The following is a 24,910-nucleotide window of genomic DNA, read 5'->3' on the forward strand; positions in this document are numbered from 1 at the left end:
AAAGTCGAAAAAGCATAATATCACCCCTTTAATTTGACATCTGACAGCTCGGGTTCACGCGGGGACGCAGCTGCTCCACGTTCAAACGATATCCCCGTCCAGGCTTTCAACTCCATTACCCAGCATCCTCAGTCAGAACAACATGACCAGCTGTTCAGGCCGACCAATGAGAAGGCAGCATTCTGCCCGGCTGACCAATGAGAGGGCAGCATTGCGTTTCCGTGCTGACGTGCGGCTCGGAGCTGATTTAGCAGCTTCCGGTAAACAGGTCTGCCGTTCGGGAGAAGAACGAGAGAAGGTCCACAGAAACATGTCTGAACCCAGCAAGCAGGACATCTCCGCGGTGTTCAAGCGGCTCCGCTCGGTGCCCACCAACAAGGTGAGCGGGTCAGATGTTGTCCACCGAGGTGGGGTTAGATCCACGTGTAGATGATCCTCAACGAGGAAGTCAGAGCGAACCTTCTGAACATCTGACACGTCGCACTTTGAGAGCCGAGGACCGAACAACACCAAGAACCTCTCAGGAACCAGGAGTTAGGGTTTAACATGTGTGTTCTGCTTCATACAGCGGCTACCGACCTGACTGACGGACTCAATAGAGATATTATAGAGATATTAGAGATATAGAAAAAAATATATATATCAACCATATGTTGTGAAGAAGAGACTGGCAACAAAATGTTTTCCTGATTTAAGAATACGATGTCGGACTGATGATAATATATTATATATTTATCGATTATCTTAAATATGGTGATGGTGTAAGAATAAGGTGAACCTTTAAAACACCTTACAACGGGTTCCAGATACCAGCTGTTAGAACCTCGGTCTCCTATCAGTGGATCACCTTTAACCGCCACGTTAGACCGCCACGTTATAGATCTGCTGTCTGTCATTATCTATCTCATCATCCACTTGTGGGTTCTGGCTGATCCCCTAGAAACGGCTCCTGGATCATGTTTCATGTGTCTAATAAAGTCTAATAACCTTGTCTTCTGTCAGGCGTGCTTCGACTGCTCCTCTAAAAACCCAAGCTGGGCGAGCATCACCTACGGGGTGTTCCTCTGCATCGACTGCTCCGGGACGCATCGCTCCCTGGGGGTGCACCTGTCCTTCATCAGGTAGGCCTTCTGGGAGATGGAGTTTATAAACATCAGGTATCACAGGCCTTCTGGGAGACACAGTTTATAAACGGGGCCGTTCCTGTGACTTTTCTTATCCTAGCTATCGTTGTTGTATAAAGGGCATGGGTTAACCTGGCGATTGTCAGTGCTCGGCACTTGGTTCTGTGAACATCCTTACTGTACCCACAGCGATTGTGGAAATGAACCTCTCGGCTCACTCCACTTCAGGATGTGGTCAACTGGTTTGGAGAGTGAGACTAGGGCAATTCCAAAAATAAGTTTTATTCACTTCCCAAAAACAAACCGAACAATAAATAAACATAAAATAAATCAATGGTTCCAAAAATACAAATGAACATTTGAAAAGAATAAAAGAAAAGCTGTTAGCAATTTTCTAGCTGAAATACAGCATAATTTAGCCTAACAGGATGGTGTAAGTAGTGGCCTCACGTCAAGCCACCTCTTACTTACCCTCCCAAACAAACAATGCGACACCCCTTAAATAGGCCACCTAATTAGTCACAGGTGGACCAATCAAGGCCCATTAGGCCATACCATGTGTCAGGGGGGACCATTTCAAACATAGCAATCGAACCGTCCTGTCGCTGGAAGTGAGAAAGGTTTCACTTTCTCACAGCGATATATTGTTGTTTCTCTTTCTGCCGACGAATGTACTATTTCTAAATCGCGTTGGATAAAAGCGTCTGCTGAATGTTACTGTTCAGAAAGGTCTCTGTTCAAACTGAGGGTTTGGTCCACAGGTCCACGGAGCTGGACTTCAACTGGTCCTGGTACCAGCTGAGGTGCATGCAAGTGGGAGGAAACAGCAATGCGGTGAGTCTTTATTATAATTAATATCTATTTTTATAATATATTATTATGAACATTCATATTTATAGTGATGTCATATGTACCATTATAGTATTGAATAGTGTATATTTTATATTTACATTAGATTCTATTTACCGTTGAACAGTACTTGTATTGAACAGTGTATATGTTGACATTAGATTCCAATTAAAATACGTAGTTTAATTGTGATATTATAACGTACAAAACTAGTATTGAGTAGTGTGTATATATTATATTTACATTAGATTCTATGAAAAACATTGTTTAATTGTGATATTATCGTGTTCAGTTCTCCTTCTTCAGCCAGCACGGCTGCACCACCAGCGCCGCCAACGCCAAGTACAACAGCCGGGCCGCGACGCAGTACCGCGACCGCGTCAAGACCCTGGCGACTCAGGCCACCCGGACACACGGGACAGAGGTACACACTGGTACACACCTCAAAACACCACACACACCGTCGCACACCTGAACACACCACGGGTACACACCGTCACACACTGTCTCTCTGACCGTATCTCTGACTGTGTCTCCTGTACAGCTGTGGTTGGAGAGCCAGGCTCCGATCTCCCCGACGGTTCCGGACAACAAGCCAGTGGACTTTTTCAGCCTCCACACAGCCCTGGTGCGTATCAGTAGGGTAACGTCTGGGACCAGCAGAGGGTATTTCCTGATATTTGCGGCTGTGGATTGTGATTGGTTGGGGTGTATTTCCTGTTATTTGTGGTCATGGATTTGGATTGGTTGTATTTCTGTCCCCTCCAGGATGTGACTGAGAACAAGAACATGCCCCTGATGAACCTCAGCAGCCCTCCCACTGAGAAGGCTTCTCTCCAGCAGTCGCAGGAGGATAGCAACGGTGTGTATGAGCTCTGAGTCCTGAGGGTGGTGGAGATGTTCTGATGTATCATGTCCTGGTGTACATCTCACCATTCAGTACCAGTTTTAGTAGTATTTAAATGTTTTCGTCCTGGTCTCCGGGAGCATGGTGGCTTAGAAGCTGTAGCTATGTAGATCAATGGCTGTGAGCAGAGCTATTGATGCATACTAACGAGTAGGGCTGAACGATTAATCAAATTTAAACCGACATCGCAATGTAATAGAACGTGATATGCAAATCGCAAAGGCTGCGATTTAAAAAAAATCGCAATTACTTAGTGGAGATCAGTAAGATTCGTATTTTTATTTTTTTTACAATTCAATAGTTAAATTAAGATGTTATAATGTAAATTCATGCATCAATTCATCTCAACACATCGGCCTGGCCTAAAAGAAAGAGCAGTTTATATGTTGACTGCTTCCAATGTTGTGTTGGTCATACCACAGAACGATTTATTGCTTGTTTAGTGAATAATACAGAACATAAAAAAGAAGAAAAAATAATAAGCATACTAAATTGCAATCGCAATATTGGTTGAAATAATCGTAATTTGATTATTTCCCCAAATCGTTCAGCCCTACTAATGAATCGTAGGCACTACTCTGAGTCACTGCTCACTGGAACATCGTTATGTCCCAGTTATGTTATGCATTGTTAAATACGGGCGATGAAACACATTTTTGGCTCTCAATGAACTTAACATGGTCCATGTCATCAGGAAACACGGAGGAGGGTCCCAGCGTGGACATGCTCGGAATCTCCCCTAAAGCCCATCCAGGTGAGACTCACCTGCTGCTCTACCAAATCCACCCGTTTGATTGGTTAACCCTTCAAGTACAGTAACCTGCGCTCCCCCTCCCTCCGCAGAGCCAACCTCCTCCATGTTCAAGAAAAAACCGACCGGGGGAAAGAAGACGGTACGTTACCATGGTTACCTGAGATAAACCTGACCCACAGTCTCCTTGTGGTCCATGATCATCCACACGGTTTCTTCTTCTGACCTCCATGGGACTGGTTCTCTGGAGCAGTGTGTACCGAGGTCCCGGGAACCAGTGGTTCTGATCCAAAGTCCCCTCCTCAGCCTCGTCAGTGTGGCCTCACTGACCCGTCCTCCCCAGCGCTGTAGAGCCTCATACCCATAGATCGGTCGGCCCGTTTTATCGGCCGATATCGGCCTGTCACGGCCTCACCCTAACCCTGTGTTCTCCCTCCAGCTGGGCTCCAAGAAGGGGGGTCTGGGGGCTCAGAAGGTGAGCAGCCAGAGTTTCTCCGAGCTGGAGAAGAGAGCGCAGGCCGTGGACAAGCTGAGGGAGAAGGACGATACCGCCGGGCCCCCTGGCCCCACCAAGAAGACCGGCCGCGAAGACCCCGCTCTGTGAGTCCCACCGTCCAGCTGACCTGCTCCTTTATGACCTGTACTGACCTCTGACCTGCTCCTTAATGACCTGCTCCTTAATGACCTGTACTGACCTCTGACCTGCTCCTTAATGACCTGTACTGACCTCTGACCTGCTCCTTAATGACCTGTACTGACCTCTGTCCTGCTCCTTAATGACCTGTACTGACCTCTGACCTGCTCCTTAATGATCTGCTCCTTGATGACCTGTACTGACCTCTGACCTGTTCCTTAATGATCTGTATTGACCTCTGACCTGCTCCTTAATGACCTGCTCCTTGATGACCTGTACTGACTCTAACCCCTCTCTGACTCTCTGTCCCGGTCTCCCAGGGCCCCGTCTCTGCGTCTGGCCTACAAGGACCTGGAGGCCCAGCGGAAGCTGGAGGACCAGAAGATGCAGGGGCTGCAGGGGAACCGCAAGGAGCAGGCCGAGCGGCTGGGCATGGGCATGGGCATGAGGAGGTACGGTGACCCCCGTTAGAGACACCATGGGGGGCTGGGACCGGGGAGTGTTTTCACCATGATGTTAAACTCGCAGCTGAAATGTACTTGGTCCAATCTCCAACGTCCGCGTCCTGCCTGTAGACCCGACCTTCCTCAGCATAGCTCTGAACTAACTAAGATCCTAGATACTAGGTACCGTCCCTTCAGCTCGCCTGTAGCATCATTGTACTGCTGGTCTCCTGATCTGAATCCTGTCCTCTGGTCCTCAGCGGTGTGTCCCACTCGGTGATGTCAGACATGCACATGATCCAGCAGGAGGCCCCCGGGGGGGTGAAGGCCCCCAAGCCCCGGAGGTACATCGAGGAGGAGGACGACGAGGGCAGCTTCAGCCCCAGGTAAGACCCCCGGCCCCCCGCCTCTCCGCGGGAGGGACAGTGAGGTTCCTCTGGTGCAGTGAGGTTCCTCTGGTGCAGTGAGGTTCCTCTCCTGCGAGGAACTGTAGGAACAGTGTGGTGCAGCGCCACAGATTCAACAACGAGCGCCACAAATTGATTCTGCTTTTTAAATTTATTGTTATTTTAACGCTCTCAAGCACACGCAACAAATGTCACACCCAAAAACCCGTTAATCTCTCGTTGCTTCGGACGAGTGCCAAATTGCTGCGGCTGTTCTCTCCCCCCCCCCCCCCCACCCCGTCAACAACTCCGCCAGCCCGTAATTCCGTACCACCCCCCCCCCCCCCGTCAACAATCCCATTCGCCGCAATCCAACACAACAATCCCCCCCTCGCAACCCAACCCCCCCCCCCCCAACAACTCCGCGCCAACCCCTAATCCTGTACCCCCCGTCAACGATCCCGTCCGCCCGCAACCCAACTCCCCCCACCCCCCCCCCAAACATCTCCACCAGCCCGTAATCCTGTTCCCCCCACCCCCCCCATCAACAATCCCGTCCGCCCGCTACCCAACTCCCCCAACCCCCCCCCCTCCCCCCGTCAACAATTCCACCCGCGGTACAATGCAAGCATTATGAGATTCTACAGAGTCTCACTCCAGCCAAAAACCAAAAGTTGCCAACCCTGCAGGGGGGCACCACACATTGCTACCTGGTCTGTGGGAAACACTGCTCAGGATACTGGTCTAGTGGACCGGGTGCCCCCCGGTCCACTGATACTGGGGACACTGGTCTAGTGGACCGGGTGTTGGACTCCCAGGTCAAAGGGTTCTGCGTTGGGGGGCTGACTACACATTAATCCTCCACCATGTTCACAACCAGCACGACCTGAACCCCCTCTTGTGTGGAGCCTTCTGATTGGCCCTTGTGTTCTGGAGGGGGGGGGGGGTATTATTAACAAGCTGCCCTATCTGACCCGGTGCCTGCAGGGCGACCCCCAGGGCTGACGAGCCGGGGGAGCCGGGAGGGGAGTACTCCTCCTCGTCCCGCTGGGGGGAGCGGGCCGACGGGGGCTGGAGCAAGGAGCGGAAACCGGAGCCAGACTTCTTCCTGACCGCAGGCATCACGTCTCTTGATGACCGGTGAGACCCTTAGACCTGAGACCCCGACTGGGACCCAGATCGGGACCAGGACCCAGACCCCCTCCAGACCGGGACCGAGACCCCCCAAGACCCAGACCGGGACGGGGACCAGGACCTCGACCAAGACCCCCACAGACTCTGACCCAGACTGGGACCAGGACAGAGACCCCCACATACTGAGACCCTGACCCACCCAGACCCTGACCGGGACCCAGACCCTCCAGAACAGAAGGTCTGTAACGTCTCTCCCCCCCGCCCCCCCCAGACCTGCGTCCCGGAGGAAACCAGACCCAGCCCCGGTCTCGGACACCGGAGAGGCCCAGAAGAAGTTCGGGGACTCGAAGGCCATCTCCTCCGACATGTTCTTTGGGAAACAGGACAACTCTGAGGTGGGTGGACCTCCTCACAGACCACTTACCTTCACCCAGACCCCCTGGGGGGTCTGTAGGACCCACAGGGGGTCCCCTAAAGAGAGGGGGAGCTCAGAACTCTTGGGGTGTCCAGAGGACCCGTAGGGGTCCCTTAAAGAGTGGGGGGGGGGACGTGGTGCGTGGCAGGGGTCCCCTCGGCAGTACGACTGGGACCCGGGTTCAAGTCCCCCCTACGGTTCTAGCCTCGCTTCCCACTCCGAAGCCCCTTCCTGTCTCTCTCCTCCCCTTCCTGTCTCTCTCTCCTCTCCCTGAGGCCCAGATGAAGAGGTGAATCTTTGAGTCTAACTGAAGGTGTTTCTGTTGTTTCTCCGTCAGTAAGAGAGTCTAACTGAAGGTGTTTCTGTTGTTTCTCCGTCAGTAAGAGAGTCTAACTGAAGGTGTTTCTGTTCCGTCAGTACGAGAGCCGCTCTCGACTGGAGCGTTTCTCCGGGAGTTCCTCCATCAGCTCAGCCGACCTGTTCGACGACCCCAAGAAACAAGCGGGTGAGGAGGATTCAAACTACCCCCTGAGGAGAAGGTGGCGCCCTTCAGCAAGGCGCTGGTATCTCTTGTTGTTGTATCATCATCTTTTATTAGGATTTACTAATGACTATTACAGGATAAGATTTACAGACATTATAGATACAGGATAAGGTTTATAGATATACAGGATAAGATTTATAGGTGCTCTAGATACAGGATAAGGTTTATAGACTCTGTAGATATAGGATAAGGTTTACAGATATTAAAGATACTGTATTAACTTCTTGGCCTTCATCAGTGTAGTTAGGAGATGTTCTTGTGTGTGTTTATCAATAACTAATGTCCCGGTTTGTTATCCTGTTGTATTAGAACTTATTGGACTCATTATGACTCGTCCTGCTTGTGAAAAACCAAAATATATGACTATAAAATCGATGCGGTATTAAAGGTCATCCTTGTTTCCGTAGCAACGGGTTCGTACCGGTTCACCAATGCGTTGCCCAGCGCCCCGGACATGTCCCAGCTCCGTCTCGGCGTACGCTCTGTGGCCGGGAGGCTGTCGGGCATGGCGAGCGGAGTGGTCACCTCCATCCAGGTAGGCCCCGCCCCTTGGGTAGGCCCCGCCCCTCAGGTAGGCCCCGCCCCATGTAGCCCCTCCCTCAGCTAGGCCCCGCCCCTGTATGGCCTTCCCGGATGTTGGCCCTGCCCCCCCTTAGCCCCTCCCCCCCCAGGTAGGCCCCACCGCTCCTTAGCCCCTCCCTCCATGTAGGCCCCACCCCCTCCCTACAGGTAGGCCCCGACTGCTCCTTAGCCCCTCCCTCCAGACTGGCCCCGCCCCTCCTTAGCCCCTCCCTCCAGACTGGTCCCTCTGCTCCTTAGCCCCTCCCTCCGGACTGGCCCGGCCACACCCCATAACACGACTCATTAGAGTTGCGTATGTCTTGACCCCAGCTGACCTATGGAGGCGTTGTGTTCTGTTCCAGGTCTCAGTGGGCGACGCCCTCAGCCCCTCTTAAGTCAGACTCGGGTCAAGTCGGTCGCTCACCCTGCGTCTCTTAACAGACTTTCTCATGTTTTTCAGGATCACTACGGCTCCTGAGTGTGTGTGTGTGTGTGTGTGTGTGTGTGTGTGTGTGTGTGTGTGTGTGTGTGTGTGTGTGTGTGTGTGTGTGTGTGTGTGTGTGTGTGTGTGTGTGTGTGTGTGTGTGTGTGTGTTTTGAGTCCATCAAGGGCTCTGCCCGCACCCCAGGAACCCTTCTGTGAGGTGGCGGTCAGACCCCCCCCCCGGACGAGAGAGAGAGAGATCAGAGGGTGAGATCAGAGGGAGAGCGGGAGGATCCACGGAGACACAAACGCAGAGTTTTCCTCCCAAGCATCTGGGAGCGTTTTGCTATCAAAACAAAATAACTGAAATATATTTATAGTATGCATTCCCAGTATATTGGAGTTGTGTATAATGGGATTTACAGCAGTTGTGTGTGTATATTTACACAGTAGCTCCACTACCAACCGTGAAACTAAGTAGGCTGTTTCTGTTGGCCTGTAAGCATCTGAATAAAGGTTTATCGTAAGGTTGAGTGATGTGTGGGTGTGAAGACCCTGAGGGCTGGTGTGACCTCTGAAGGATAGCTGGCCTCTGAAGACTGGCTGGTATCGCCACGTCTCGGTGGTCTGTTGTCACGAAGGAAGGCGTGAGATCGGCTTGTTTCCATTTCCAGTTTAAAGGGCCACTACTTGACCACCATGTTGATTAGCCTTTACAAGCCATTTCAAAACCTCCCCTTTAGTGACATCATAAGTGGGTGTGTCCGCAGCCTACTAAGTGGACTCTAGCTGCCTATCATGAATCTGGTTGGACACGCCCATGTGTGATGTCACTTACGGTTCAACTTGAATGGATTTTAAACGCTAATCAACATCACCACAGGTAAACTAGGGCCTCTTTAATTTTTGAGGATAAAGTTTCTACTATTGGCATTGATTGGTTGGACAGTAGCTTTGGTCCGCAGTGCCATGTGCACTTTGGTGTGCCACGTGCACTTTATTGTGCCACGTGCACTTTGCTGTGCACGTGTTTGCTTTGTATTTAGTCTTTCTGTGCACATTCCCCATGCGTGTTTTCAAGTGTCCTTTCTGTCCCCAAAGTGCACTTACATTTCCCACCTCATGCGCTGGACCAAAACCAAACAAATCAAAGGAGAGCAGGTCTTGGACTGGTTCAGTGGGTCTCCTCTGCAGTCTGCGGAGGGTCGGTGTGGTGGAGGTGTCTCTGCGTTGCCTGGAGTCTAAAGTTGATCCTGTTTCTCCTTGAGAGGCTCTTAGGGAAGAGATGGAGGGAGAGGCAGTCTAAGTTAATGCATTGATTGATTTAAAATGGTAAATGTAGGTCAGTTGCACTTTTTAAACATGCTTTTTGTTCTCTTTGCATGGAATCACGTGTTGAGTGTGTTGAGATGCCACTTCAGTTTGGGTTACATGTGTGTAAATGGGGATATGGTTGATTTATTGTTTTTTGTAATTGTGTTATTTGAGTTGTGGGAATTTTTAGTGTGAAAATCATAAACCAAATTCACTCATGTGTGTGTATAAATAATTTCAAGGCATGTTTTTTTTTGCACACTGTGGAGTCATAGCAGCTTCTAAACCAGAGTGTTGGGCGAAACCGTTTCCAATCATGCAGACTTATAGGACAGGTTTTATTTCTACTTGCACCCAATTCGGAGAGGGGTAAATGCTACTTTGTGATCATATAATCCGATCATAAACGCAGCATTGGCATGATGTAACCAGGCAATGTCGTCCGTCCAGACATGAGAGATGTGATCAGTGTGTTTTTAAATGGTTCCACTCTGGGGTTGAGTGGTTGATGTCAACAAGATAGATTACAATTTTCTGTGGCTTTTGAATCAAGGCACAATTTACAAGTGTTGCTATAGAGAGCAGACCTACATATATCTCCTTTTAGATTTGTAACAGTATAAAGTGAAAATCAGTTTCTATACAGGATGTTTAACAGCATGTTGTGATTACAGATAACACTTGGTGACATTATGTTTCAGTTAATCACACAAAGGTGTCTTCTAGAATTCTCCTTTTAGAAGCTCTGAATCCCCGGACCAAATATGTCGTGATACGTCAGATAACACGATAAGCCTTAATCCATACGCTGTGGCTGAAGGTGGCAATATTGTTGTAGCTTTGTATCATTTGTAAGGATTTGCACGTGGCAGCTTTTGGCTTGAATGTACTGTAGCCTACATATTTACAATCTATAATTTGGATTCATTGTTTATTCAAAGTGTTCCTGAGCTCTTAAGTAGAATATAATTATTCAGTTTACCCAATTTATGTCTTTGGCTGCTTTATTTTGCATACCATATTGTTAATGTGTGACATATGACGTTATGACGTCACGCTGATGGGCGGGGTCTCGCCGTCCGGATAAGAAATCTGATTGGCTGAATATTTGCATAGTTTAATAAATGGTAGCGTAATTGATTGCGGAAGCAATTACTTGATGACCGTTTTTGGACATTTTTTGGAAACTTAAGATGTATTAATCTTTTGAGAAAAGCTGTATTGTTAAAAATGACAAATAAATGGTTTGTGCCAGAGCAAAAAAATACATATTTTGGTATTTGTTTTTATTCATCATGTCTGTCTATAAACGGTCCGCCTGGAACAAATAATATCAGCGTAGTTCTGAACGCAAGTTGAGGATTGGAAAGAGGAGATAGATGCAGAGCAGCGGGTTCCTCTGGTGACGCAGAGTGACGCAGAGCAGCGGGTTCCTCTGCGGCCAGCAGCGTCCAAGTGGCTTTTTCGCGTCTACGTGGCTTTACGCGTCGACTCCACATTCCTCCAGGCTCAGCAGCAACGCGGATACGGATCGAAACCGATGTATGTCTGAAGGTATACGTCGTTCTACCATGATAATAACTTGGACTGCGCAATGTAACGGTATCGACAGGTCTATTATCCATGTTTAGATTTAGTCAGAACTTTTACGGCGTCCATTGATTGTTGCGTCTGAAGTATCTGAAGAAGCAGCGAGTCAGATTCTGCACTAAGATGTCGAATGAAGTTAAGCTACGGAAGAAAAGCCACTCGGCGAAGAGCAACAATTTGTCGGAGTCACCGAAAGCGAATGGAGAAGAGAAGGAGAGAAGGTCTGGAGGCCGGCTGGAGGCAGAGGAGGTGGAGAAGGAGAGAAGGTCTGGAGTCCGTCTGGCGGAACCTTCTGGCTCCTCGCTGCTGGACCTTAGAACGTGTCTGTGTGTCCTGACGCTGGCGGTGTGCGGAGCTCTGGCATGGTAAGACAATTCAACTTTTTAATTCAAATCCATGTTTTGGATTGAGATGCAAACTCAAATGTTGATGTTTGATGATGATCTTCTCCTGGATTCCAGGGTTGTACTGCAACAGAACGAACGGTTCTCTGACCTGGAGAACAAATACACACTTCTGCACCAGCGGACAACGGGGCTGCTGACCATGGAAGAGGAGGTCCTCCGAGTGTCTGAGAAGGTTGGTATTGTTTCATATCTACCAGGACCACGCATTTCCTCTCCATTTATGGGCGGTCCTTGTTTCAGGAAATTCTCTGAGTGTAGGGAAGGAAGATTTGCTTTAGTATGGAAGCATTTTTAGGACAATAATCGAATGAAAATGGGGTCAAAACGAAATGCTTTATTTCTGAATGGGTCAAGTTGCAATCACGATGAGTTCCTTTTGAGGAAAGTACCTTTACCACAACCATGGAAAAGATGGTGAAAAGATTGAGCGCAATCAAGTGTACTTTTTAGGAAATGCTTTTCTCCAAAGTACGACCAGTTAGTTCAGACGCATGTCGTTAAGGAGCAGGAAGGGGTCGGATCATCTTCAGCGAGGACTCCTATAGGTCGACCCCTGGCTGGGGGTCCGCCCCCCCCCCCCCGTCCCACCAGAGGATCCGACCCCCTCCCACCAGACGGCCCCTGGTTCGAGTCCCTCTCCTCCTCCTAGCGGTCCAGACTCCCTGAGCCCCCTGGTTCGTCGTGTTACTGAGTAGAGCCTCGCCGCCGGACCAACCGCCTGCTGTCTTGTGTTGTGGCCGCAGCTCTCCTCGTCCCGAGACGACCTCCGGGAGGCCCTCGCCTCCGCCGCCACGGCGACCCGCCTCCGGCTGGACCTGGCCGCCCTGCGCGCCGTCGTCACGGCGATCCGGGCGGAGGAGGACGCCGGCTCGCTCGCCCTCCAGACGGTCAACGCCCACTTCCTGAACGTGACGGAGCTGTGGGCCGGGCGCATGGCGGCCGTGACCGCCGACCTGGCCGGCCTGAAGGCGGAGGCGCGGGCCGCCCACGCCGGCGCCACGGAGCGCGTCAACGAGGCGGAGCGCCGGGCGCGGGCACTGGGCGAGCGGCTGGACGAGCAGGCGGACAGCTCCGCCCGCAACTTGCGCGCGCTGGAGCGGGCGGAGGAGGCGGACGAGGCGCGGGCCCGCGGCCAGCTGGACTGGAACACGGCGCAGCTGCTGGCGCTGGGGGGCCGCGTGGGGGACCTGGCCCGCCGCGGGGAGGAGCTGGCGGCCGCGCTGCGGGACCACGTGCCGCGGGCCCGGGCCTGCGAGGAGCATCTGCCCGCCGTGGAGGAGGCGGTGCGCTCCATCCTGAGGCTGGGGGGCGCGCTGAGCGGGGCGGAGGGCCGGCTGGAGGAGCTGACGCTGACGGTGCTGGGGACGGAGGACGGCCTGCTGCGGACCCTCGGGGACATGGTGGCCCTGCGGGGGGAGGTGGACGCCCTGCAGGCCCGCGGCAGCGTCAGGAGGATGAAGGAGGAGCTGGAGGTGGTGAAGGAGGCGGTGCAGGAGCTCACCATGGTGCTGCGGGAGGGCCGGGGGGAGGTGGAGGGGGGGGGACTGTGGGGGGAAGAGGAGGAGGAGGAGGAGGAGGAGGATGAGGAGTGGACGGACTATGATGAGGAAGACCCACCTGACCTCGTGCTAGGAGGAGACCTCAGCGACTGACCTGGTTGGTTTCAGCCGGCCGGTTCAAGATCTCTGGTCTAAGAATCATTTTAGTTCTTATGGATTTGTTGACTATTGTGTTGTTTTTTTATACTTGTTTGTATAAGTTAAGTACTGAGCTTTAATGGTCAGAGTTCACCGCTGTTCTTTTGACAGCTACTGTGAGGAGAGAATAAATCAATCACACATTTGTAATAAAATATATTCAGTCCAATATATTCAGTTTTTGTGAAGAAGTTTGTTGGTCACTGGGGGGTCTGTTGTTGTTGTTGTTGGTCAGTGAGACGAGGGAAGGAACACCTGATGCTGATACCAACCAATCAGCTGCTCTGGTGATCAACAGCTTTAAGAACAGAAGGGTTAGAGACGGACGGGCGGAAGATGACATGTATTGATCAGCTAACACGGGAGGGGTTAACCCCCTTCCGTCTAACCTCCTAACCTAACTGTTAATAAATACAATAAATAGATACAATCCTCAACAGTGGCTTCCTTGTGTATTTCTCTTTTCCTTGTGATCTTTTGTTGTCGTGCAGAACAGCATCAGAACAAACCTTTTCAGTCACCTTTCGGCTCATCAAGTCGTTTCTCCCCGTTCAGATGTTTTGTGTTGTTTTGAGTTCATTGTGTTTCTCTCACTGGTTTACTGTTCACCTTGTGAGGCACTTTGTGTCCATGATATGGATCCAGGTCGAGTTAAACTAGTTGCTGGTTAAACTGGTGACTGCGTGGTGATGACTAGTCAATCTGTTTGATAAATCACATGGTAACACTTAACCCCCCCGTGTGTGTGTGTGTGTGTGTGTGTGTGTGTGTGTGTGTGTGTGTGTGTGTGTGTGTGTGTGTGTGTGTGTGTGTGTGTGTGTGTGTGTGTGTGTGTGTGTGTGTGTGTGTGTGTGTTCCAGTGCCAGGGGGTCCAGGAGGCGTTGGCGGGTCTGGGGTCCGGCTCCCTGGGGCCCCAGCTGGAGGTCCTGCAGCGGGAGGCGGGGCAGCTGGGCTCCTGGGCGGCAGGGTCGGGGGCACGGAGGCAGCAGCTCCAGAGCAGCGTGGCGGCGCTGACTGAGGCGGTGGAGCGCATCGAGGAACGCACCGGAGCCGTCACCACAGAGGTCAACAACAAGGTCTGGTTCACGGCCCCCCGTCCATCTAGGGGGTCTCCACATCTAGGGGGTCTCCACATGTAGGGGGTCTCCACATCTAGGGGGTCTCCACCTCTAGGGGGTCTCCACATCTAGGGGGTCTCCACATCTAGAGGGTCTCCACCTCTAGAGGGTCTCCACATCTAGAGAGTCTCCACCTCTAGGGGGTCTCCACTAACCTGGCTTATTGCCAGACCAATCTCAATCGTAGATTGCACGTTGGTCTGGGGAGGCTGCTGTAATTTTCTTCAGCACAAGAGGCGTGATCAACGGGTGTAGTTCAAATGACTCCGCAATGTACGCAATTGGATAGTCCTAATCAATCAGACCAACGATCTGGATGACGTACTATGCAGAGTGACGGGAAACCTCCAGGCAGGTGTCAACAAACATGATTGTTTTGTGGCACAATGGGTTGGCAATGGAACCTTTTTTTTTTGCAGGTTGAACCTTTTTTACAGGTTGTGCAAAATGAATATGAAAGTGGAGGGGATGTAGAGTCACTCAAGCGATATTTTTGTTAAAGCTAAGAAGCCAATGAGCGTTGCCGACAGGTTTGCAGGCATAGGGTTGGCGGTCGTGCAAGAGTCGGGCAAATACCTAACTCTCCCTGCCTAACCCTCCCCCCCCTCCCCCCCTCCCCCTCACCACCACCAGGTGGTGTCGGTAAAGACGGACGTGCGGCGCATGGAGGGTCTGCGGTCGGAGCTGGAGGCCCTGCTGGCCCAGCTGGGGGGTCTGGAGGAGCAGGCCCTGAAGGCGGAGCGCACCATGGTCGCACGCATCGCCGACCTGCTGTCCGCCAGCATCGACCGCGTGTCCGCCCTGCGCGCCGTCGCCGAGGACAACGCCCGCGCCGTGGGCGAGCTGCAGCGCCGCCTCCCGGCCATCGCCGCCGCCGACGGGCGCACGGCGGAGCGGCTCCGGGAGCTGGAGGCCGGCCGGGCGCGCCTCGTCCGCACCGTCACCTTCGCCGGCGACCTCAAGCCCAAGGTGGCCGGCATCCAGCGGGACTTTGCCGCCTTTGAGCCCCGGCTGTCCGACCTCACACTGCGCATCGGACAGCTGGCCGAAGACCTGGCCCAGAGAGAGAGGGAGGTGGCAGAGCTCAGGGGGGAGCTGGCCTCCCTGACCCCCCCCGGCCAGCAGGGGGAGGAGCTGAGCTCCCTGACCCCCCTGTTCCCCGGCCAGCAGGGGGCGCTGGACTCAGAGGACTTCCCCGACGGTGAGGACATCGGGCTGCGTTTACAGGGTCTGGTGAACCACGCTCTGCTCCAGACGGCGCTGGGCGAACAGAGCGAACAGGGAGCAGATTGAACAGAGTGAGCACAGTGAACCTCTTTGGTTTGTTCTTTAAAGTCTTGTCAGTTTTTGTTTTTTTGCTGAGCTATTTACGGTGTTTCGAGATTGCGTCCATTACAAACTGAATGTTACAGAATGTAAACGTAGACATTTGGAGAACTCTACAGCGGGAATAAGAATCCTACGTTCCTACAGTTTGCCACGGACTTCTGGAGGATCTGAAATGGCCGCCGTTCTACCACCAGCTGATTATTACCCATGAGACACTTCAGAGTCTAGTGACACCCAGACCGGAGCCCCCCCCCCCCCCCAGACACGAGGGGTAGGTCAGCTCAGGTCAGTTCACAGAAGAGGCGATTCTGAAACTGATGGTAATGGCTTATCAACATCTCCCTGGTGGTGGAGTGGAAGACCTTCATTTATGTATCAAACTCTGAACGTGTTGAGGGGTGGAAGGAGGTCTGGTGAGTGACTGAGGAGCTGATTCCTCACTACACACCCCCATGACCACAGCTCGTACTTCATCATCAACACCTGCCTGCTGTACACCTGATGTTTCTATACGAATGATGACCAACAGTTCTGTATGTCTCCTCATCTGTCATTCAACGTGCATTTTTAGATCATGGATTAAATTATTAAGGGGTGATATCATGCTTTTTCGACTCTTCCCTTTGCTTTCCATTATATGAAACAAATCTAAGTCCAGGGGGAGTATTCGCGTCGACCAAGAACGCCCCTCAATAAGTGTACCCCGGTACCCTAACCCTAGTACCTTAACCCTGGTACCATAACCCTAGTACCCTAACCCCAGTACCTTAACCCCGGTACCCTAACCCTAGTACCCTAACCCTAGTACCCTAACCCTAGAACCCTAACCCTAGAACCCTAATCCTAGTACCCTAACCCTAGTGCCCTAACTCTACACACTGTTGAGAAGCTTGTGCTTGAAAAACAGAGTTGACCCGTCCATCAGGGTTTTCACAATTCACCATCGCCCAGATGATCTTGATCTTGTGGAGCATCTAACCCTTCATACCAGAGTTACCAGATGATATATTCTGGAACATCTACACCTGCATACCAGAGTATTGTTTATGAGACTTGACCTACATTACAGCGGACATGAGGTCTCATGTTGATCCAGATGGTGAATTGAAAATATGAACGATCCAATCCTGCTGGGATCATACTCTGTACTTTCATATCAGTATATATAGTACATTGTACTTTCATACTAGTACATATAGTACATTGCACTTTTTACTTTCATACCAGTACATGTAGAACGTTGTACTTTCACGCCAGTACATATAGTACGTTGTACTTTGTACTTTCATACCTGTACATACAAGTACATATAGTACATTGTATCTGTTCTTTGGTTGGCTCTAAACCCAGTATTAGTAATGGAGTGAATGTCAAAAGGCTTATGTATTAGTGTGTGTTGTAACACCATACTATGGCCTTCCTTTACATTTTACACTAATAATTCGCTAGCCAGGTAGAACTGATAGGAGTTTGGAAGATTGAACATCCCAAGTTTTTACTGTCATTTTTATTTTTTGTTAAAGAGAAAAAGCCAAAACGCACTTTGTAAACATTGTTCTAATGACCCAAAACGAGACTTAAATTTTATGGAAAGAAAACAGGATGAAAATAATAATAAAAAAAATTTACCAATAGAAACAAAACAGTAGAAAATACAGTGCAGTGAGAGTCTACTTCGTTGTAGAAGACAGCAGGGCCCGTCGGTCCTGCCAGGACCGTGACCCCCCAGGACCGTGACCCCCCCCCCAGGACCACTGGGCTGGCGGGTCAGGGGGTTCAGCACCTCATGTGCTTCATGTGCGGGGGAACCAGGAGGGTTTTGACAATCAGCTCATCAGATTGATATTAAAGGCTTTGTTGGTGTTCTACGGCTTCTTGGCTTTGACCTTCTTCTTGGGGGCGGAGAGGGCGGCCAGGGAGGTGGTGGTCTTCGCCACAGCGACCTGCAGGGTGGAGATGGCCTGCTCGTGCTCTTCCATCCGGCTGGCCTTCGCCTCGAGGGCCGCCACCACGGCCCTCAGCTCCTCCAGACGTTGGGGGGTCTGGATGCTGTCTCTGGTGCTCTCCTCCAGCGTGGACAGCCTGCCGTCCAGCGCCCCCAGGGAGGCCCCCGCGGCCAGCTCCTGGGCGACACCGGACCGGACCTCCTCCACGCTGGTCCTCAGCGCCTCCAGCTCCTCCACCAGAGCGGCGCGGGCCTTCTCCGCCGCCTGGCCGTGGGTGGCCAGCGCGCTCTCGTGGGAGTCGTGGCTGGCCAGCAGCGCCTCCACCCTGGCGGAGAGCTCCGCCACGGACTGCGCCGCCTCGTCCGACTCCTTGGCCCGCCCCTCCAGGTCTACGGAGCGCTGCAGCGCCTGCTCCCGCGCCTCCTCCTGCAGGCGGCCCACCGCCTCCTGGGCGCGCCCCAGCCCGGCCTCCAGCTCCTGGGACCCGGCCCGCAGCTCCGTCAGCCCGGCCTCCGCCGCCGTCACCATCACCTTCAGGCTGCCCACGGTGTCCTGCACCAGCTCCCGCACCGTCTCCACTTCCTGCGCCAGTGACGCCACCTCCCGGTTGCGCGTCTGGAGCTCGGCGCTCACGCCGCCGATCTGCTCGCCCAGCAGGACGGCACCGGCCTCCGAGGCCTGGCTCGCCTCCTCCAGCTCCTCCACCGCCTCCGCCAACACCGCCAGCTCCCCCCTCAGGACCGCCGGGTCCTCGGCCTCGCCCAGGCGGGCCTGGAGGCCGGCCAGCTGCCCCCGCACCTCGCCCTGCGCGGCGGCCAGCTCGGCCACGCTGGAGGCCACGGACTGGCCGACCTCGGCCAGGCGCGTCTCCACGGTGCTCTCCAGGGAGGAGAAGTCCCTCTCGCGGGCCTCCTTCACCTGGCTGATGCCTGCCGACAGGTCCCGCAGGAGGTCGTTCTGCAGCCGCTGCAGCGCCTCCTCCAGCCGCTGCTTCTCCACCTCGCCCTGCCGCAGCCGCCCCCCCGCAGCCCCCAGCTCGGAGCGCGTCACGGCCAGCGAGGCCTCCAGCCCGTCCACCGCCCGCCGCACCGAGTCCACCTGGCACAGGGAACAGTGGTGGTTACCGTTGGAACACGTGGCTCCCAGGCGCTTCTCTTATATTCATATACATATTCATTCATAACTTGCAAACCTATATAGGTCGATGACAAAGAAGGCATTGTTGTAGCTCCTCTGTCCCACACGATCCACCTTAAAACTTAACTTCAAAGTTTCTTTAAAGAAAACGGGATGATTGGAGATAAGGGTCGAGTAAACCCAGCGCCTCAAGTGATGGATGATGTAATAAAACGTTAAGAGTCAGGGTGACCATCTTCAAAGCTTTTTGAAGGTGCGTCGAGCCTGTTACACTGTTACGACACGGGAGGGATGGGCAAAGCCGGCGTCGCTACCAGTTGCTTTATTGTTTTCCTTCCACTGGTCGCCGGAGGAGGTTTTGCAGTGTTTCATCTCCAGAAGTTCACCAGATGCCAAACCAGGTGCCAAACCATGCACCTCAAATCTCAAACCTCATCCCTGCCCCAAAGGGCAGGGATAGGTTTGAGGTGCATATTATGCTAATTTGCATATTCGTTTTTTTCCCATTTGGCTTTGGAGAAAAAAGCAAACCTATTATAGGTCAATGACAAAGAAGGCATTGTTGTAGCTCCTCCTCTCCTCGATCCACCTTAAAACTTAACTTCAAAGTTTCTTTAACCTTTGTGTCGTGTTCGTTCCTCTGCCCTTACTTTGGTGCTCCCGGTCAAATTTGACCGGCCTGTTTTAACTGGTCTCTAATTTTATTTAACCCCCCCTTTAAGCTGTAAACAATGTCTCAGACTACTGGTTTACATGAATAACTGCAGTGAATATACAAAGAATAGACACACAAATTGTGTGTGTGTGCGGTGGTGATGGTGGATTTGTGGTCGTGTGCTATCTGATGGATGAACACAATCTAGGGTCACCCATTCATTTCCTATGGCGGTCATTTTTGACCGGGAACACCACAGGTTTTACAAAGATGACTAAACCACTCAAAATTCAATGAAAGTGGTGATCAGCAATTGTATATGTTCAAATGTTATGACACGGGAGGGAAGGGCAAAGCCGGCGTCTCTACCAGGTGCTTCTCTTATTGTTTTCCTTCTCACTGGTCGTCAGAGGAGGTTTTGCGGCGTTGTATCTCCAACAGGCCCTAGATGAAGTTCACCAAATTGGTGCCAAACCGTGCACCTCAAACCTCAAACCTCAGAGGTGCATATTATCCTCATTTGCATATTTGTTTTTTTTCCCCTTTGGCTTTGGAGAAAAAAAGCAAACCTATATAGGTCGATGACAAAGAAGGCATTGTTGTAGCTCCTCTGTCCCACAAGATCCACCTTAAAACTTAACTTCAAAGTTTCTTTAAAGAAAACGGGATGATTGGAGATAAGGGTTGAGTAAACCCAGCGCCTCAAGTGATTGATGATCTAATAAAACGTTAAGAGTCAGGCGCCGGAGGAGGTTTTGCGGCGTTTTATCTCCAACAGGCCCTAGATGAAGTTCACCAGATCAGTGCCAAACCATGCACCTCAAACCTCAAACCTCAAACCTCAAACCCATCCCTGTCCTTTGGGGCAGGGATGGGTTTGAGGTGCATTATTCTCATTTGCATATTCATTTTTTTCCCATTTGGCTTTGGAGAAAAAAAGCAAACCTATTATAGGTCAATGACAAAGAAGGCATTGTTGTAGCTCCTCTGTCCCACACGATCCACCTTAAAACTTAACTTCAAAGTTTCTTTAACCTTTGTGTCGTGTTCGTTCCTCTGCCCTTACTTTGGTGCTCCCGGTCAAATTTGACTGGCCTGTTTTAACTGCTCTTACATTAACACACAAAATTTTTTTATCATCACCAAATTTTATTTAACTCCCCTTTAAGCTGTAAACAATGTCTCAGACTACTGGTTTACATGAATAACTGCAGTGAATATACAAAGAATAGACACAAAAATTGCGTGTGTGTGCGGTGGTGATGGTGAATTTGTGGTTGTGTACTATCTGATGGATGAACACAATCTAGGGTCACCCATTCATTTCCTATGGCGGTCATTTTTGACCGGGAACACCACAGGTTTTACAAAGATGACTAAACCACTCAAAATTCAATGAAAGTGGTGATCAGCAATTGTATATGTTCAAATACCTAGTGTGGAGGATATCATAAGGCCTTGAGACAATAAAATGTAAAACACAATATTTATGATTGATGAAAGTAGGAAATCGGTCAGATTTTACCCGAACACGACAGAAAGGTTAAAGAAAACGGGATGATTGGAGATAAGGGTTGAGTAAACCCATTGCCTCAAGTGATGGATGATGTAATAAAATGTTAAGAGTCATGGTGACCATCTTCAAAGCTTTTTGAAGGTACGTCGAGCCTGTTTTGTTATGACACGGGAGGGATGGGCAAAGCCGGCGTCGCTACCAGGTGCTTCTCTTATTGTTTTCCTTCGCACTGGTCGTCGGAGGAGGTTTTGCAGCGTTTTATCTCCAACAGGCCCTAGATGAAGTTCACCAGATTGGTGCCAAACCATGCACCTCAAACCTCAAACCTCAAACCCATCCCTGTCCTTTGGGGCAGGGATGGGTTTGAGGTGCATATTATGCTCATTTGCATATTCATTTTTTTCCTCTTTGGCTTTGGAGAAAAAAAGCAAACCTATATAGGTCAATGACAAAGAAGGCATTGTTGTAGCTCCTCTGTCCCACACGATCCACCTTAAAACTTAACTTCAAAGTTTCTTTAACCTTTGTGTCGTGTTCGTTTCTCTGCCCTTACTTTGGTGCTCCCGGTCAAATTTGATGCTCTTACATTAACACACAAAAAAAATGGATCATCACCAAATTTTATTTAACTCCCCTTTAAGCTGTAAACAATGTCTCAGACTACTGGTTTACATGAATAACTGCAGTGAATATACAAAGAATAGACACAAAAATTGGGTGTGTGTGCGGTGGTGATGGTGAATTTGTGGTTGTGTACTATCTGATGGATGAACACAATCTAGGGTCACCCATTCATTTCCTATGGCGGTCATTTTTGACCGGGAACACCACAGGTTTTACAAAGATGACTAAACCACTCAAAATTCAATGAAAGTGGTGATCAGCAATTGTATATGTTAAAATGCCTAGTGTGGAGGATATCATAAGGCCTTGAGACAATAAAATGTAAAACACAATATTTATGATTGATGAAAGTAGGAAATCGGTCACATTTGACCCGAACACGACAGAAAGGTTAAAGAAAACGGGATGATTGGAGATAAGGGTTGAGTAAACCCATCGCCTCAAGTGATGGATGATGTAGCCTAATAAAACTTTTAAGAGTCAGGGTGACCATCTTCAAAGCTTTTTGAAGGTATGTCGAGCCTGTTACACTGTTAGGACACGGTGTTCGATGGCCTGTTACACTGTAATTACATGGTGATCGATGGCCCTGAAGAAACATGTTTTACGCATAACGTATGAATCGAATTGCAAGGATCGAGAACCAGTTGTGAGTCGCTTACCTGTTCAAGAACGCTTTCCATCCTCCCGTGTAACTTTGCGTTCTCCAGCGCGGTTTCCTCATTCTTGGCACCAATCTGGTGAACTTCATCTAGGGCCTGTTGGAGATAAAACGCCGCAAAACCTCCTCCGACGACCAGTGCGAAGGAAAACAATAAGAGAAGCACCTGGTAGCCTCCACCTCCACCTCCACCGCTGCTGGGTCCAGACCCGGGACTCGCGGCTCCTGAGACCCCATCGCTACTTTTCTCCACTTTTGTCGACGCGTCGACCTGGGCAGCATCAGCAGCAGTGGTGGTATTTTCCCCGGAGCTCGCCTTGTTGCGGTTCTTCGCCGTCATCTCTGTTGTCGGATGAGATGTTTTCTGGAGCAGTGACGCGTCACGAACTGACGCTGAGTAGAGAGGAGCGTCCCGGAGACCTTATAGTCCCGGACCTTCAGCGTATCAGGGAGCGCGTCGTGGCTTTCCTGGGGCTGGTTCAGGGGCAGGGGGATGGTGTCTATGTTAAACCCAGGAATGGGGGCTTGGGTGTGTGTGTTAAAATTGGAAGGGGTCTGCTTGAAGCCGCCGGGTTTGTAACCCGAAGCCACTGGTCCTGTTTTACTTATCATCATGTTTGTCACACTTTCTCATCATGTTGCAAGAAGAAAGGATGCATCATCCGAGACGCCTGTGGCGTCGGAATGTTCACACACACATGTTGTACATTCTGTAATGATTAACTCTGGGTTGAGTAACAACCTGAGGGAGAGTGGAATGCAAATGAGCTGAGAGTTCATGTTACACCGCTGTCAGCTGCAGGGCGACCCCCTGGTGACGCTTCAGTTTTTTAATTTACTTTTATAACCGTTCTCCATCCCATCCCCGCTCAGGGAACTAAAGGCTCCTGAGCCAATAGAACCGGTTCCTCCGTCGCCCCACACCCCCCCACCCCCCCTTCATACGTGGCATCAGTCAGCTTAAGGCTGGAGCAGTCCGGATTCTGCATCATCCGAGACGCCTGTGGCGTCAGAATGTTTACACACATGTTGTACATTCTGTACATGCATCTGATTAACTCTGGGTTCAATAACAACCTGAGGAAGAGTGGAATGCAAATGAGCTGAGAGTTCATGTTACACCGCTGTAAGCTGCAGGGCGACCCCCTGGTGACGCTTCAGTTTTTTAATTTACTTTTATAACCGTTCTCCATCCCATCCCCGCTCAGGGAGCTGATTTGAAGGCTCCTGAGCCAATAGAACCGGTTCCTCCGTCGCCCCCTCCCTTCATACGTGGCATCAGTCAGCTGGAGTAATATAAGGTTATCCAATAAGTATTTCTTAACTCTTATAAAAACCTTAGTTTCTCCAATAAGTAACTATTAACTCTTATAAAACCCTTAGTTTCTCCAATAAGTATCTCTTAACTCATCTTATTAATGTATCTGTCTTTTTCTGTTTTGCAGGCGAACCTTATCTTTCCTCAAGGGAAGTTCCTCAAGTCAACGCCTTGGTGGGAGGGTCTTTTTTTTATAAATCCTAACAGGATACTACTTAATAACAGGCCCGGCCACTTGAAACGTTTACATGCGCTTTTATCTGATCAGTAGACTAGTTGAGTGTAGAACGTTTAATGAGGCCCTCAACTAATTTATATTCAATGCTTTTCCACAAGCATGAAACGTGAACTCCTTATCTTCTCTGGACCAATGTCCTGCACAGGAATGTACATTGGTTTCATCGTTTGAAGAACATTTCGTCGATTTAAACACTAGATGGCGCTGGAGGACAGTTTATGACGACAATAACCAACTATTCATAATGGCGAGCAGAGAAATTAAACATATCATATCATAGGCAAGTTCTTCTTAATGTTTCTTCTTAATGTTAAGGTTTTTTTTTTCTTTATATTAACCTAGGCCTAAACATGACAGGTGAACAAGAAAATCGTTATATTTTCTTTCTACTTCCTCCAGTGAATCAGACGGCTTTAACATTCTATGGCCTGTAAGCCCCGCCCACAATTCATTACGTTCTTTCGCCGCCCACAAACATTACCGTTCGGTCCACGCCCACACATCTTAACGAGCTATCCACGCCAGCAAAAGCTTGACGTTCTGACCCCGCCCACAGACCTCACAGCGTTCTGTCCCCGCCCACAGACCTCACGGCGTTCTGTCCCCGCCCACAGACCTCACAGCGTTCTGTCCCCGCCCACAGACCTCAGCGTTCTGTCTCCCCGCCCCTCGCCGTGACACGGCTCCTCCCGCTGCCAGGTGTTGTGTTCGTATCGTCTGACGGTCAGAGCTGCACATTAACGGTCTTAGTGATGCCCGGGACTAGCTAGTAGGTACCTCTCTCTGGGACCTGGATTCCGCCTACGTAGGGTTTGATGTGCGAAGGAACCCCTCCAGACCCGAGCATCACGGCCGCCAGGACGAAGATGGACTGGAGGATGAGGGTGGAGGTGTCGTAATAAACCCGCCGCCGGTGGAGAACAGCTAGCATTCGAGCTAGCGGCTAGCGGCTAGCTGTCAGTCTGAACCTCTAGTGTCTGTCATGGCCGGGCTGATCAAGAAGCAGATCCTGAAGCATCTCTCCAGGTCAGTGTTCACCCCGTCCCCCCGGGTGACCCCCGGGTTGTCTCCTAATCCGGGCTATGTCCTTACCCCGGTCTATCTCCTAACCCGGGTAAAGCCTTAGCCCGTGTCGGCTACGGGCCACCTTGTACATATTTCATGTTTTCTCTCGCGTCGACGAGCTTGA

General features: G+C 50.9%; 4 protein-coding genes across 4 annotated transcripts in view; 3 read left to right on the forward strand and 1 right to left on the reverse strand.

The window, feature by feature from the left end:
• Nucleotides 1–166: 166 nt before the first annotated feature.
• Nucleotides 167–10,752, forward strand: arfgap3 (ADP-ribosylation factor GTPase activating protein 3; the record flags this gene model as incomplete). The annotated part of the gene is made up of 16 exons (XM_084482699.1): nt 167–379; nt 1,003–1,121; nt 1,886–1,958; nt 2,266–2,397; nt 2,518–2,601; nt 2,742–2,835; nt 3,575–3,634; nt 3,724–3,773; nt 4,071–4,231; nt 4,586–4,717; nt 4,969–5,094; nt 6,082–6,234; nt 6,500–6,623; nt 7,061–7,148; nt 7,595–7,722; nt 8,209–10,752. 16 exons carry the CDS (start codon nt 167–169, stop codon nt 8,224–8,226), a joined length of 1,755 nt encoding a protein of 584 aa, XP_084338825.1. The 3' UTR covers nt 8,227–10,752.
• A 276-nt stretch (nt 10,753–11,028) lies between these two features.
• ikbip (IKBKB interacting protein) lies at nt 11,029–15,590 on the forward strand (the record flags this gene model as incomplete). The annotated part of the gene is made up of 5 exons (XM_084483321.1): nt 11,029–11,440; nt 11,537–11,654; nt 12,226–13,107; nt 14,040–14,255; nt 14,931–15,590. The coding sequence occupies exons 1-5, from the start codon at nt 11,199–11,201 to the stop codon at nt 15,588–15,590; spliced, it is 2,118 nt and encodes a 705-aa protein (XP_084339447.1). The 5' UTR covers nt 11,029–11,198.
• Nucleotides 15,591–17,248: 1,658 nt separating this feature from the next.
• On the reverse strand, nt 17,249–22,632 carry ckap4 (cytoskeleton associated protein 4). The gene is made up of 2 exons (XM_084482703.1): nt 22,167–22,632; nt 17,249–18,670 (listed from the first exon to the last, which is right to left on the reverse strand). Exons 1-2 carry the CDS (start codon nt 22,503–22,505, stop codon nt 17,492–17,494), a joined length of 1,518 nt encoding a protein of 505 aa, XP_084338829.1. The 5' UTR covers nt 22,506–22,632; the 3' UTR covers nt 17,249–17,491.
• Nucleotides 22,633–24,433: 1,801 nt separating this feature from the next.
• The window catches only part of bltp3b (bridge-like lipid transfer protein family member 3B), a 30,523-nt gene continuing 30,046 nt past the window's right edge, over nt 24,434–24,910 (forward strand). Inside the window, 1 exon segment of the mRNA XM_084482696.1 lies at nt 24,434–24,747. Coding sequence (XP_084338822.1) covers nt 24,704–24,747 — 44 coding nt within the window. The 5' untranslated portion in view covers nt 24,434–24,703.

The sequence above is a fragment of the Micromesistius poutassou genome, assembly GCF_964030765.1.
Source record: "Micromesistius poutassou genome assembly, chromosome: 18".
NCBI classification, from domain to species: domain Eukaryota; kingdom Metazoa; phylum Chordata; class Actinopteri; order Gadiformes; family Gadidae; genus Micromesistius; species Micromesistius poutassou.

What these genes read in the sequence shown, in the direction of transcription:
- ckap4 (XM_084482703.1), bottom strand. Translation starts at nt 22,505, where the DNA reads ATGACGGCGAAGAACCGCAACAAGGCGAGCTCCGGGGAAAATACCACC. An exon ending in TGGAAAGCGTTCTTGAACAG is followed by an intron (nt 18,671 to 22,166) that starts GTAAGCGACTCA and finishes TCCCTGTGCCAG; the next exon opens with GTGGACTCGGTGCGGCGGGC.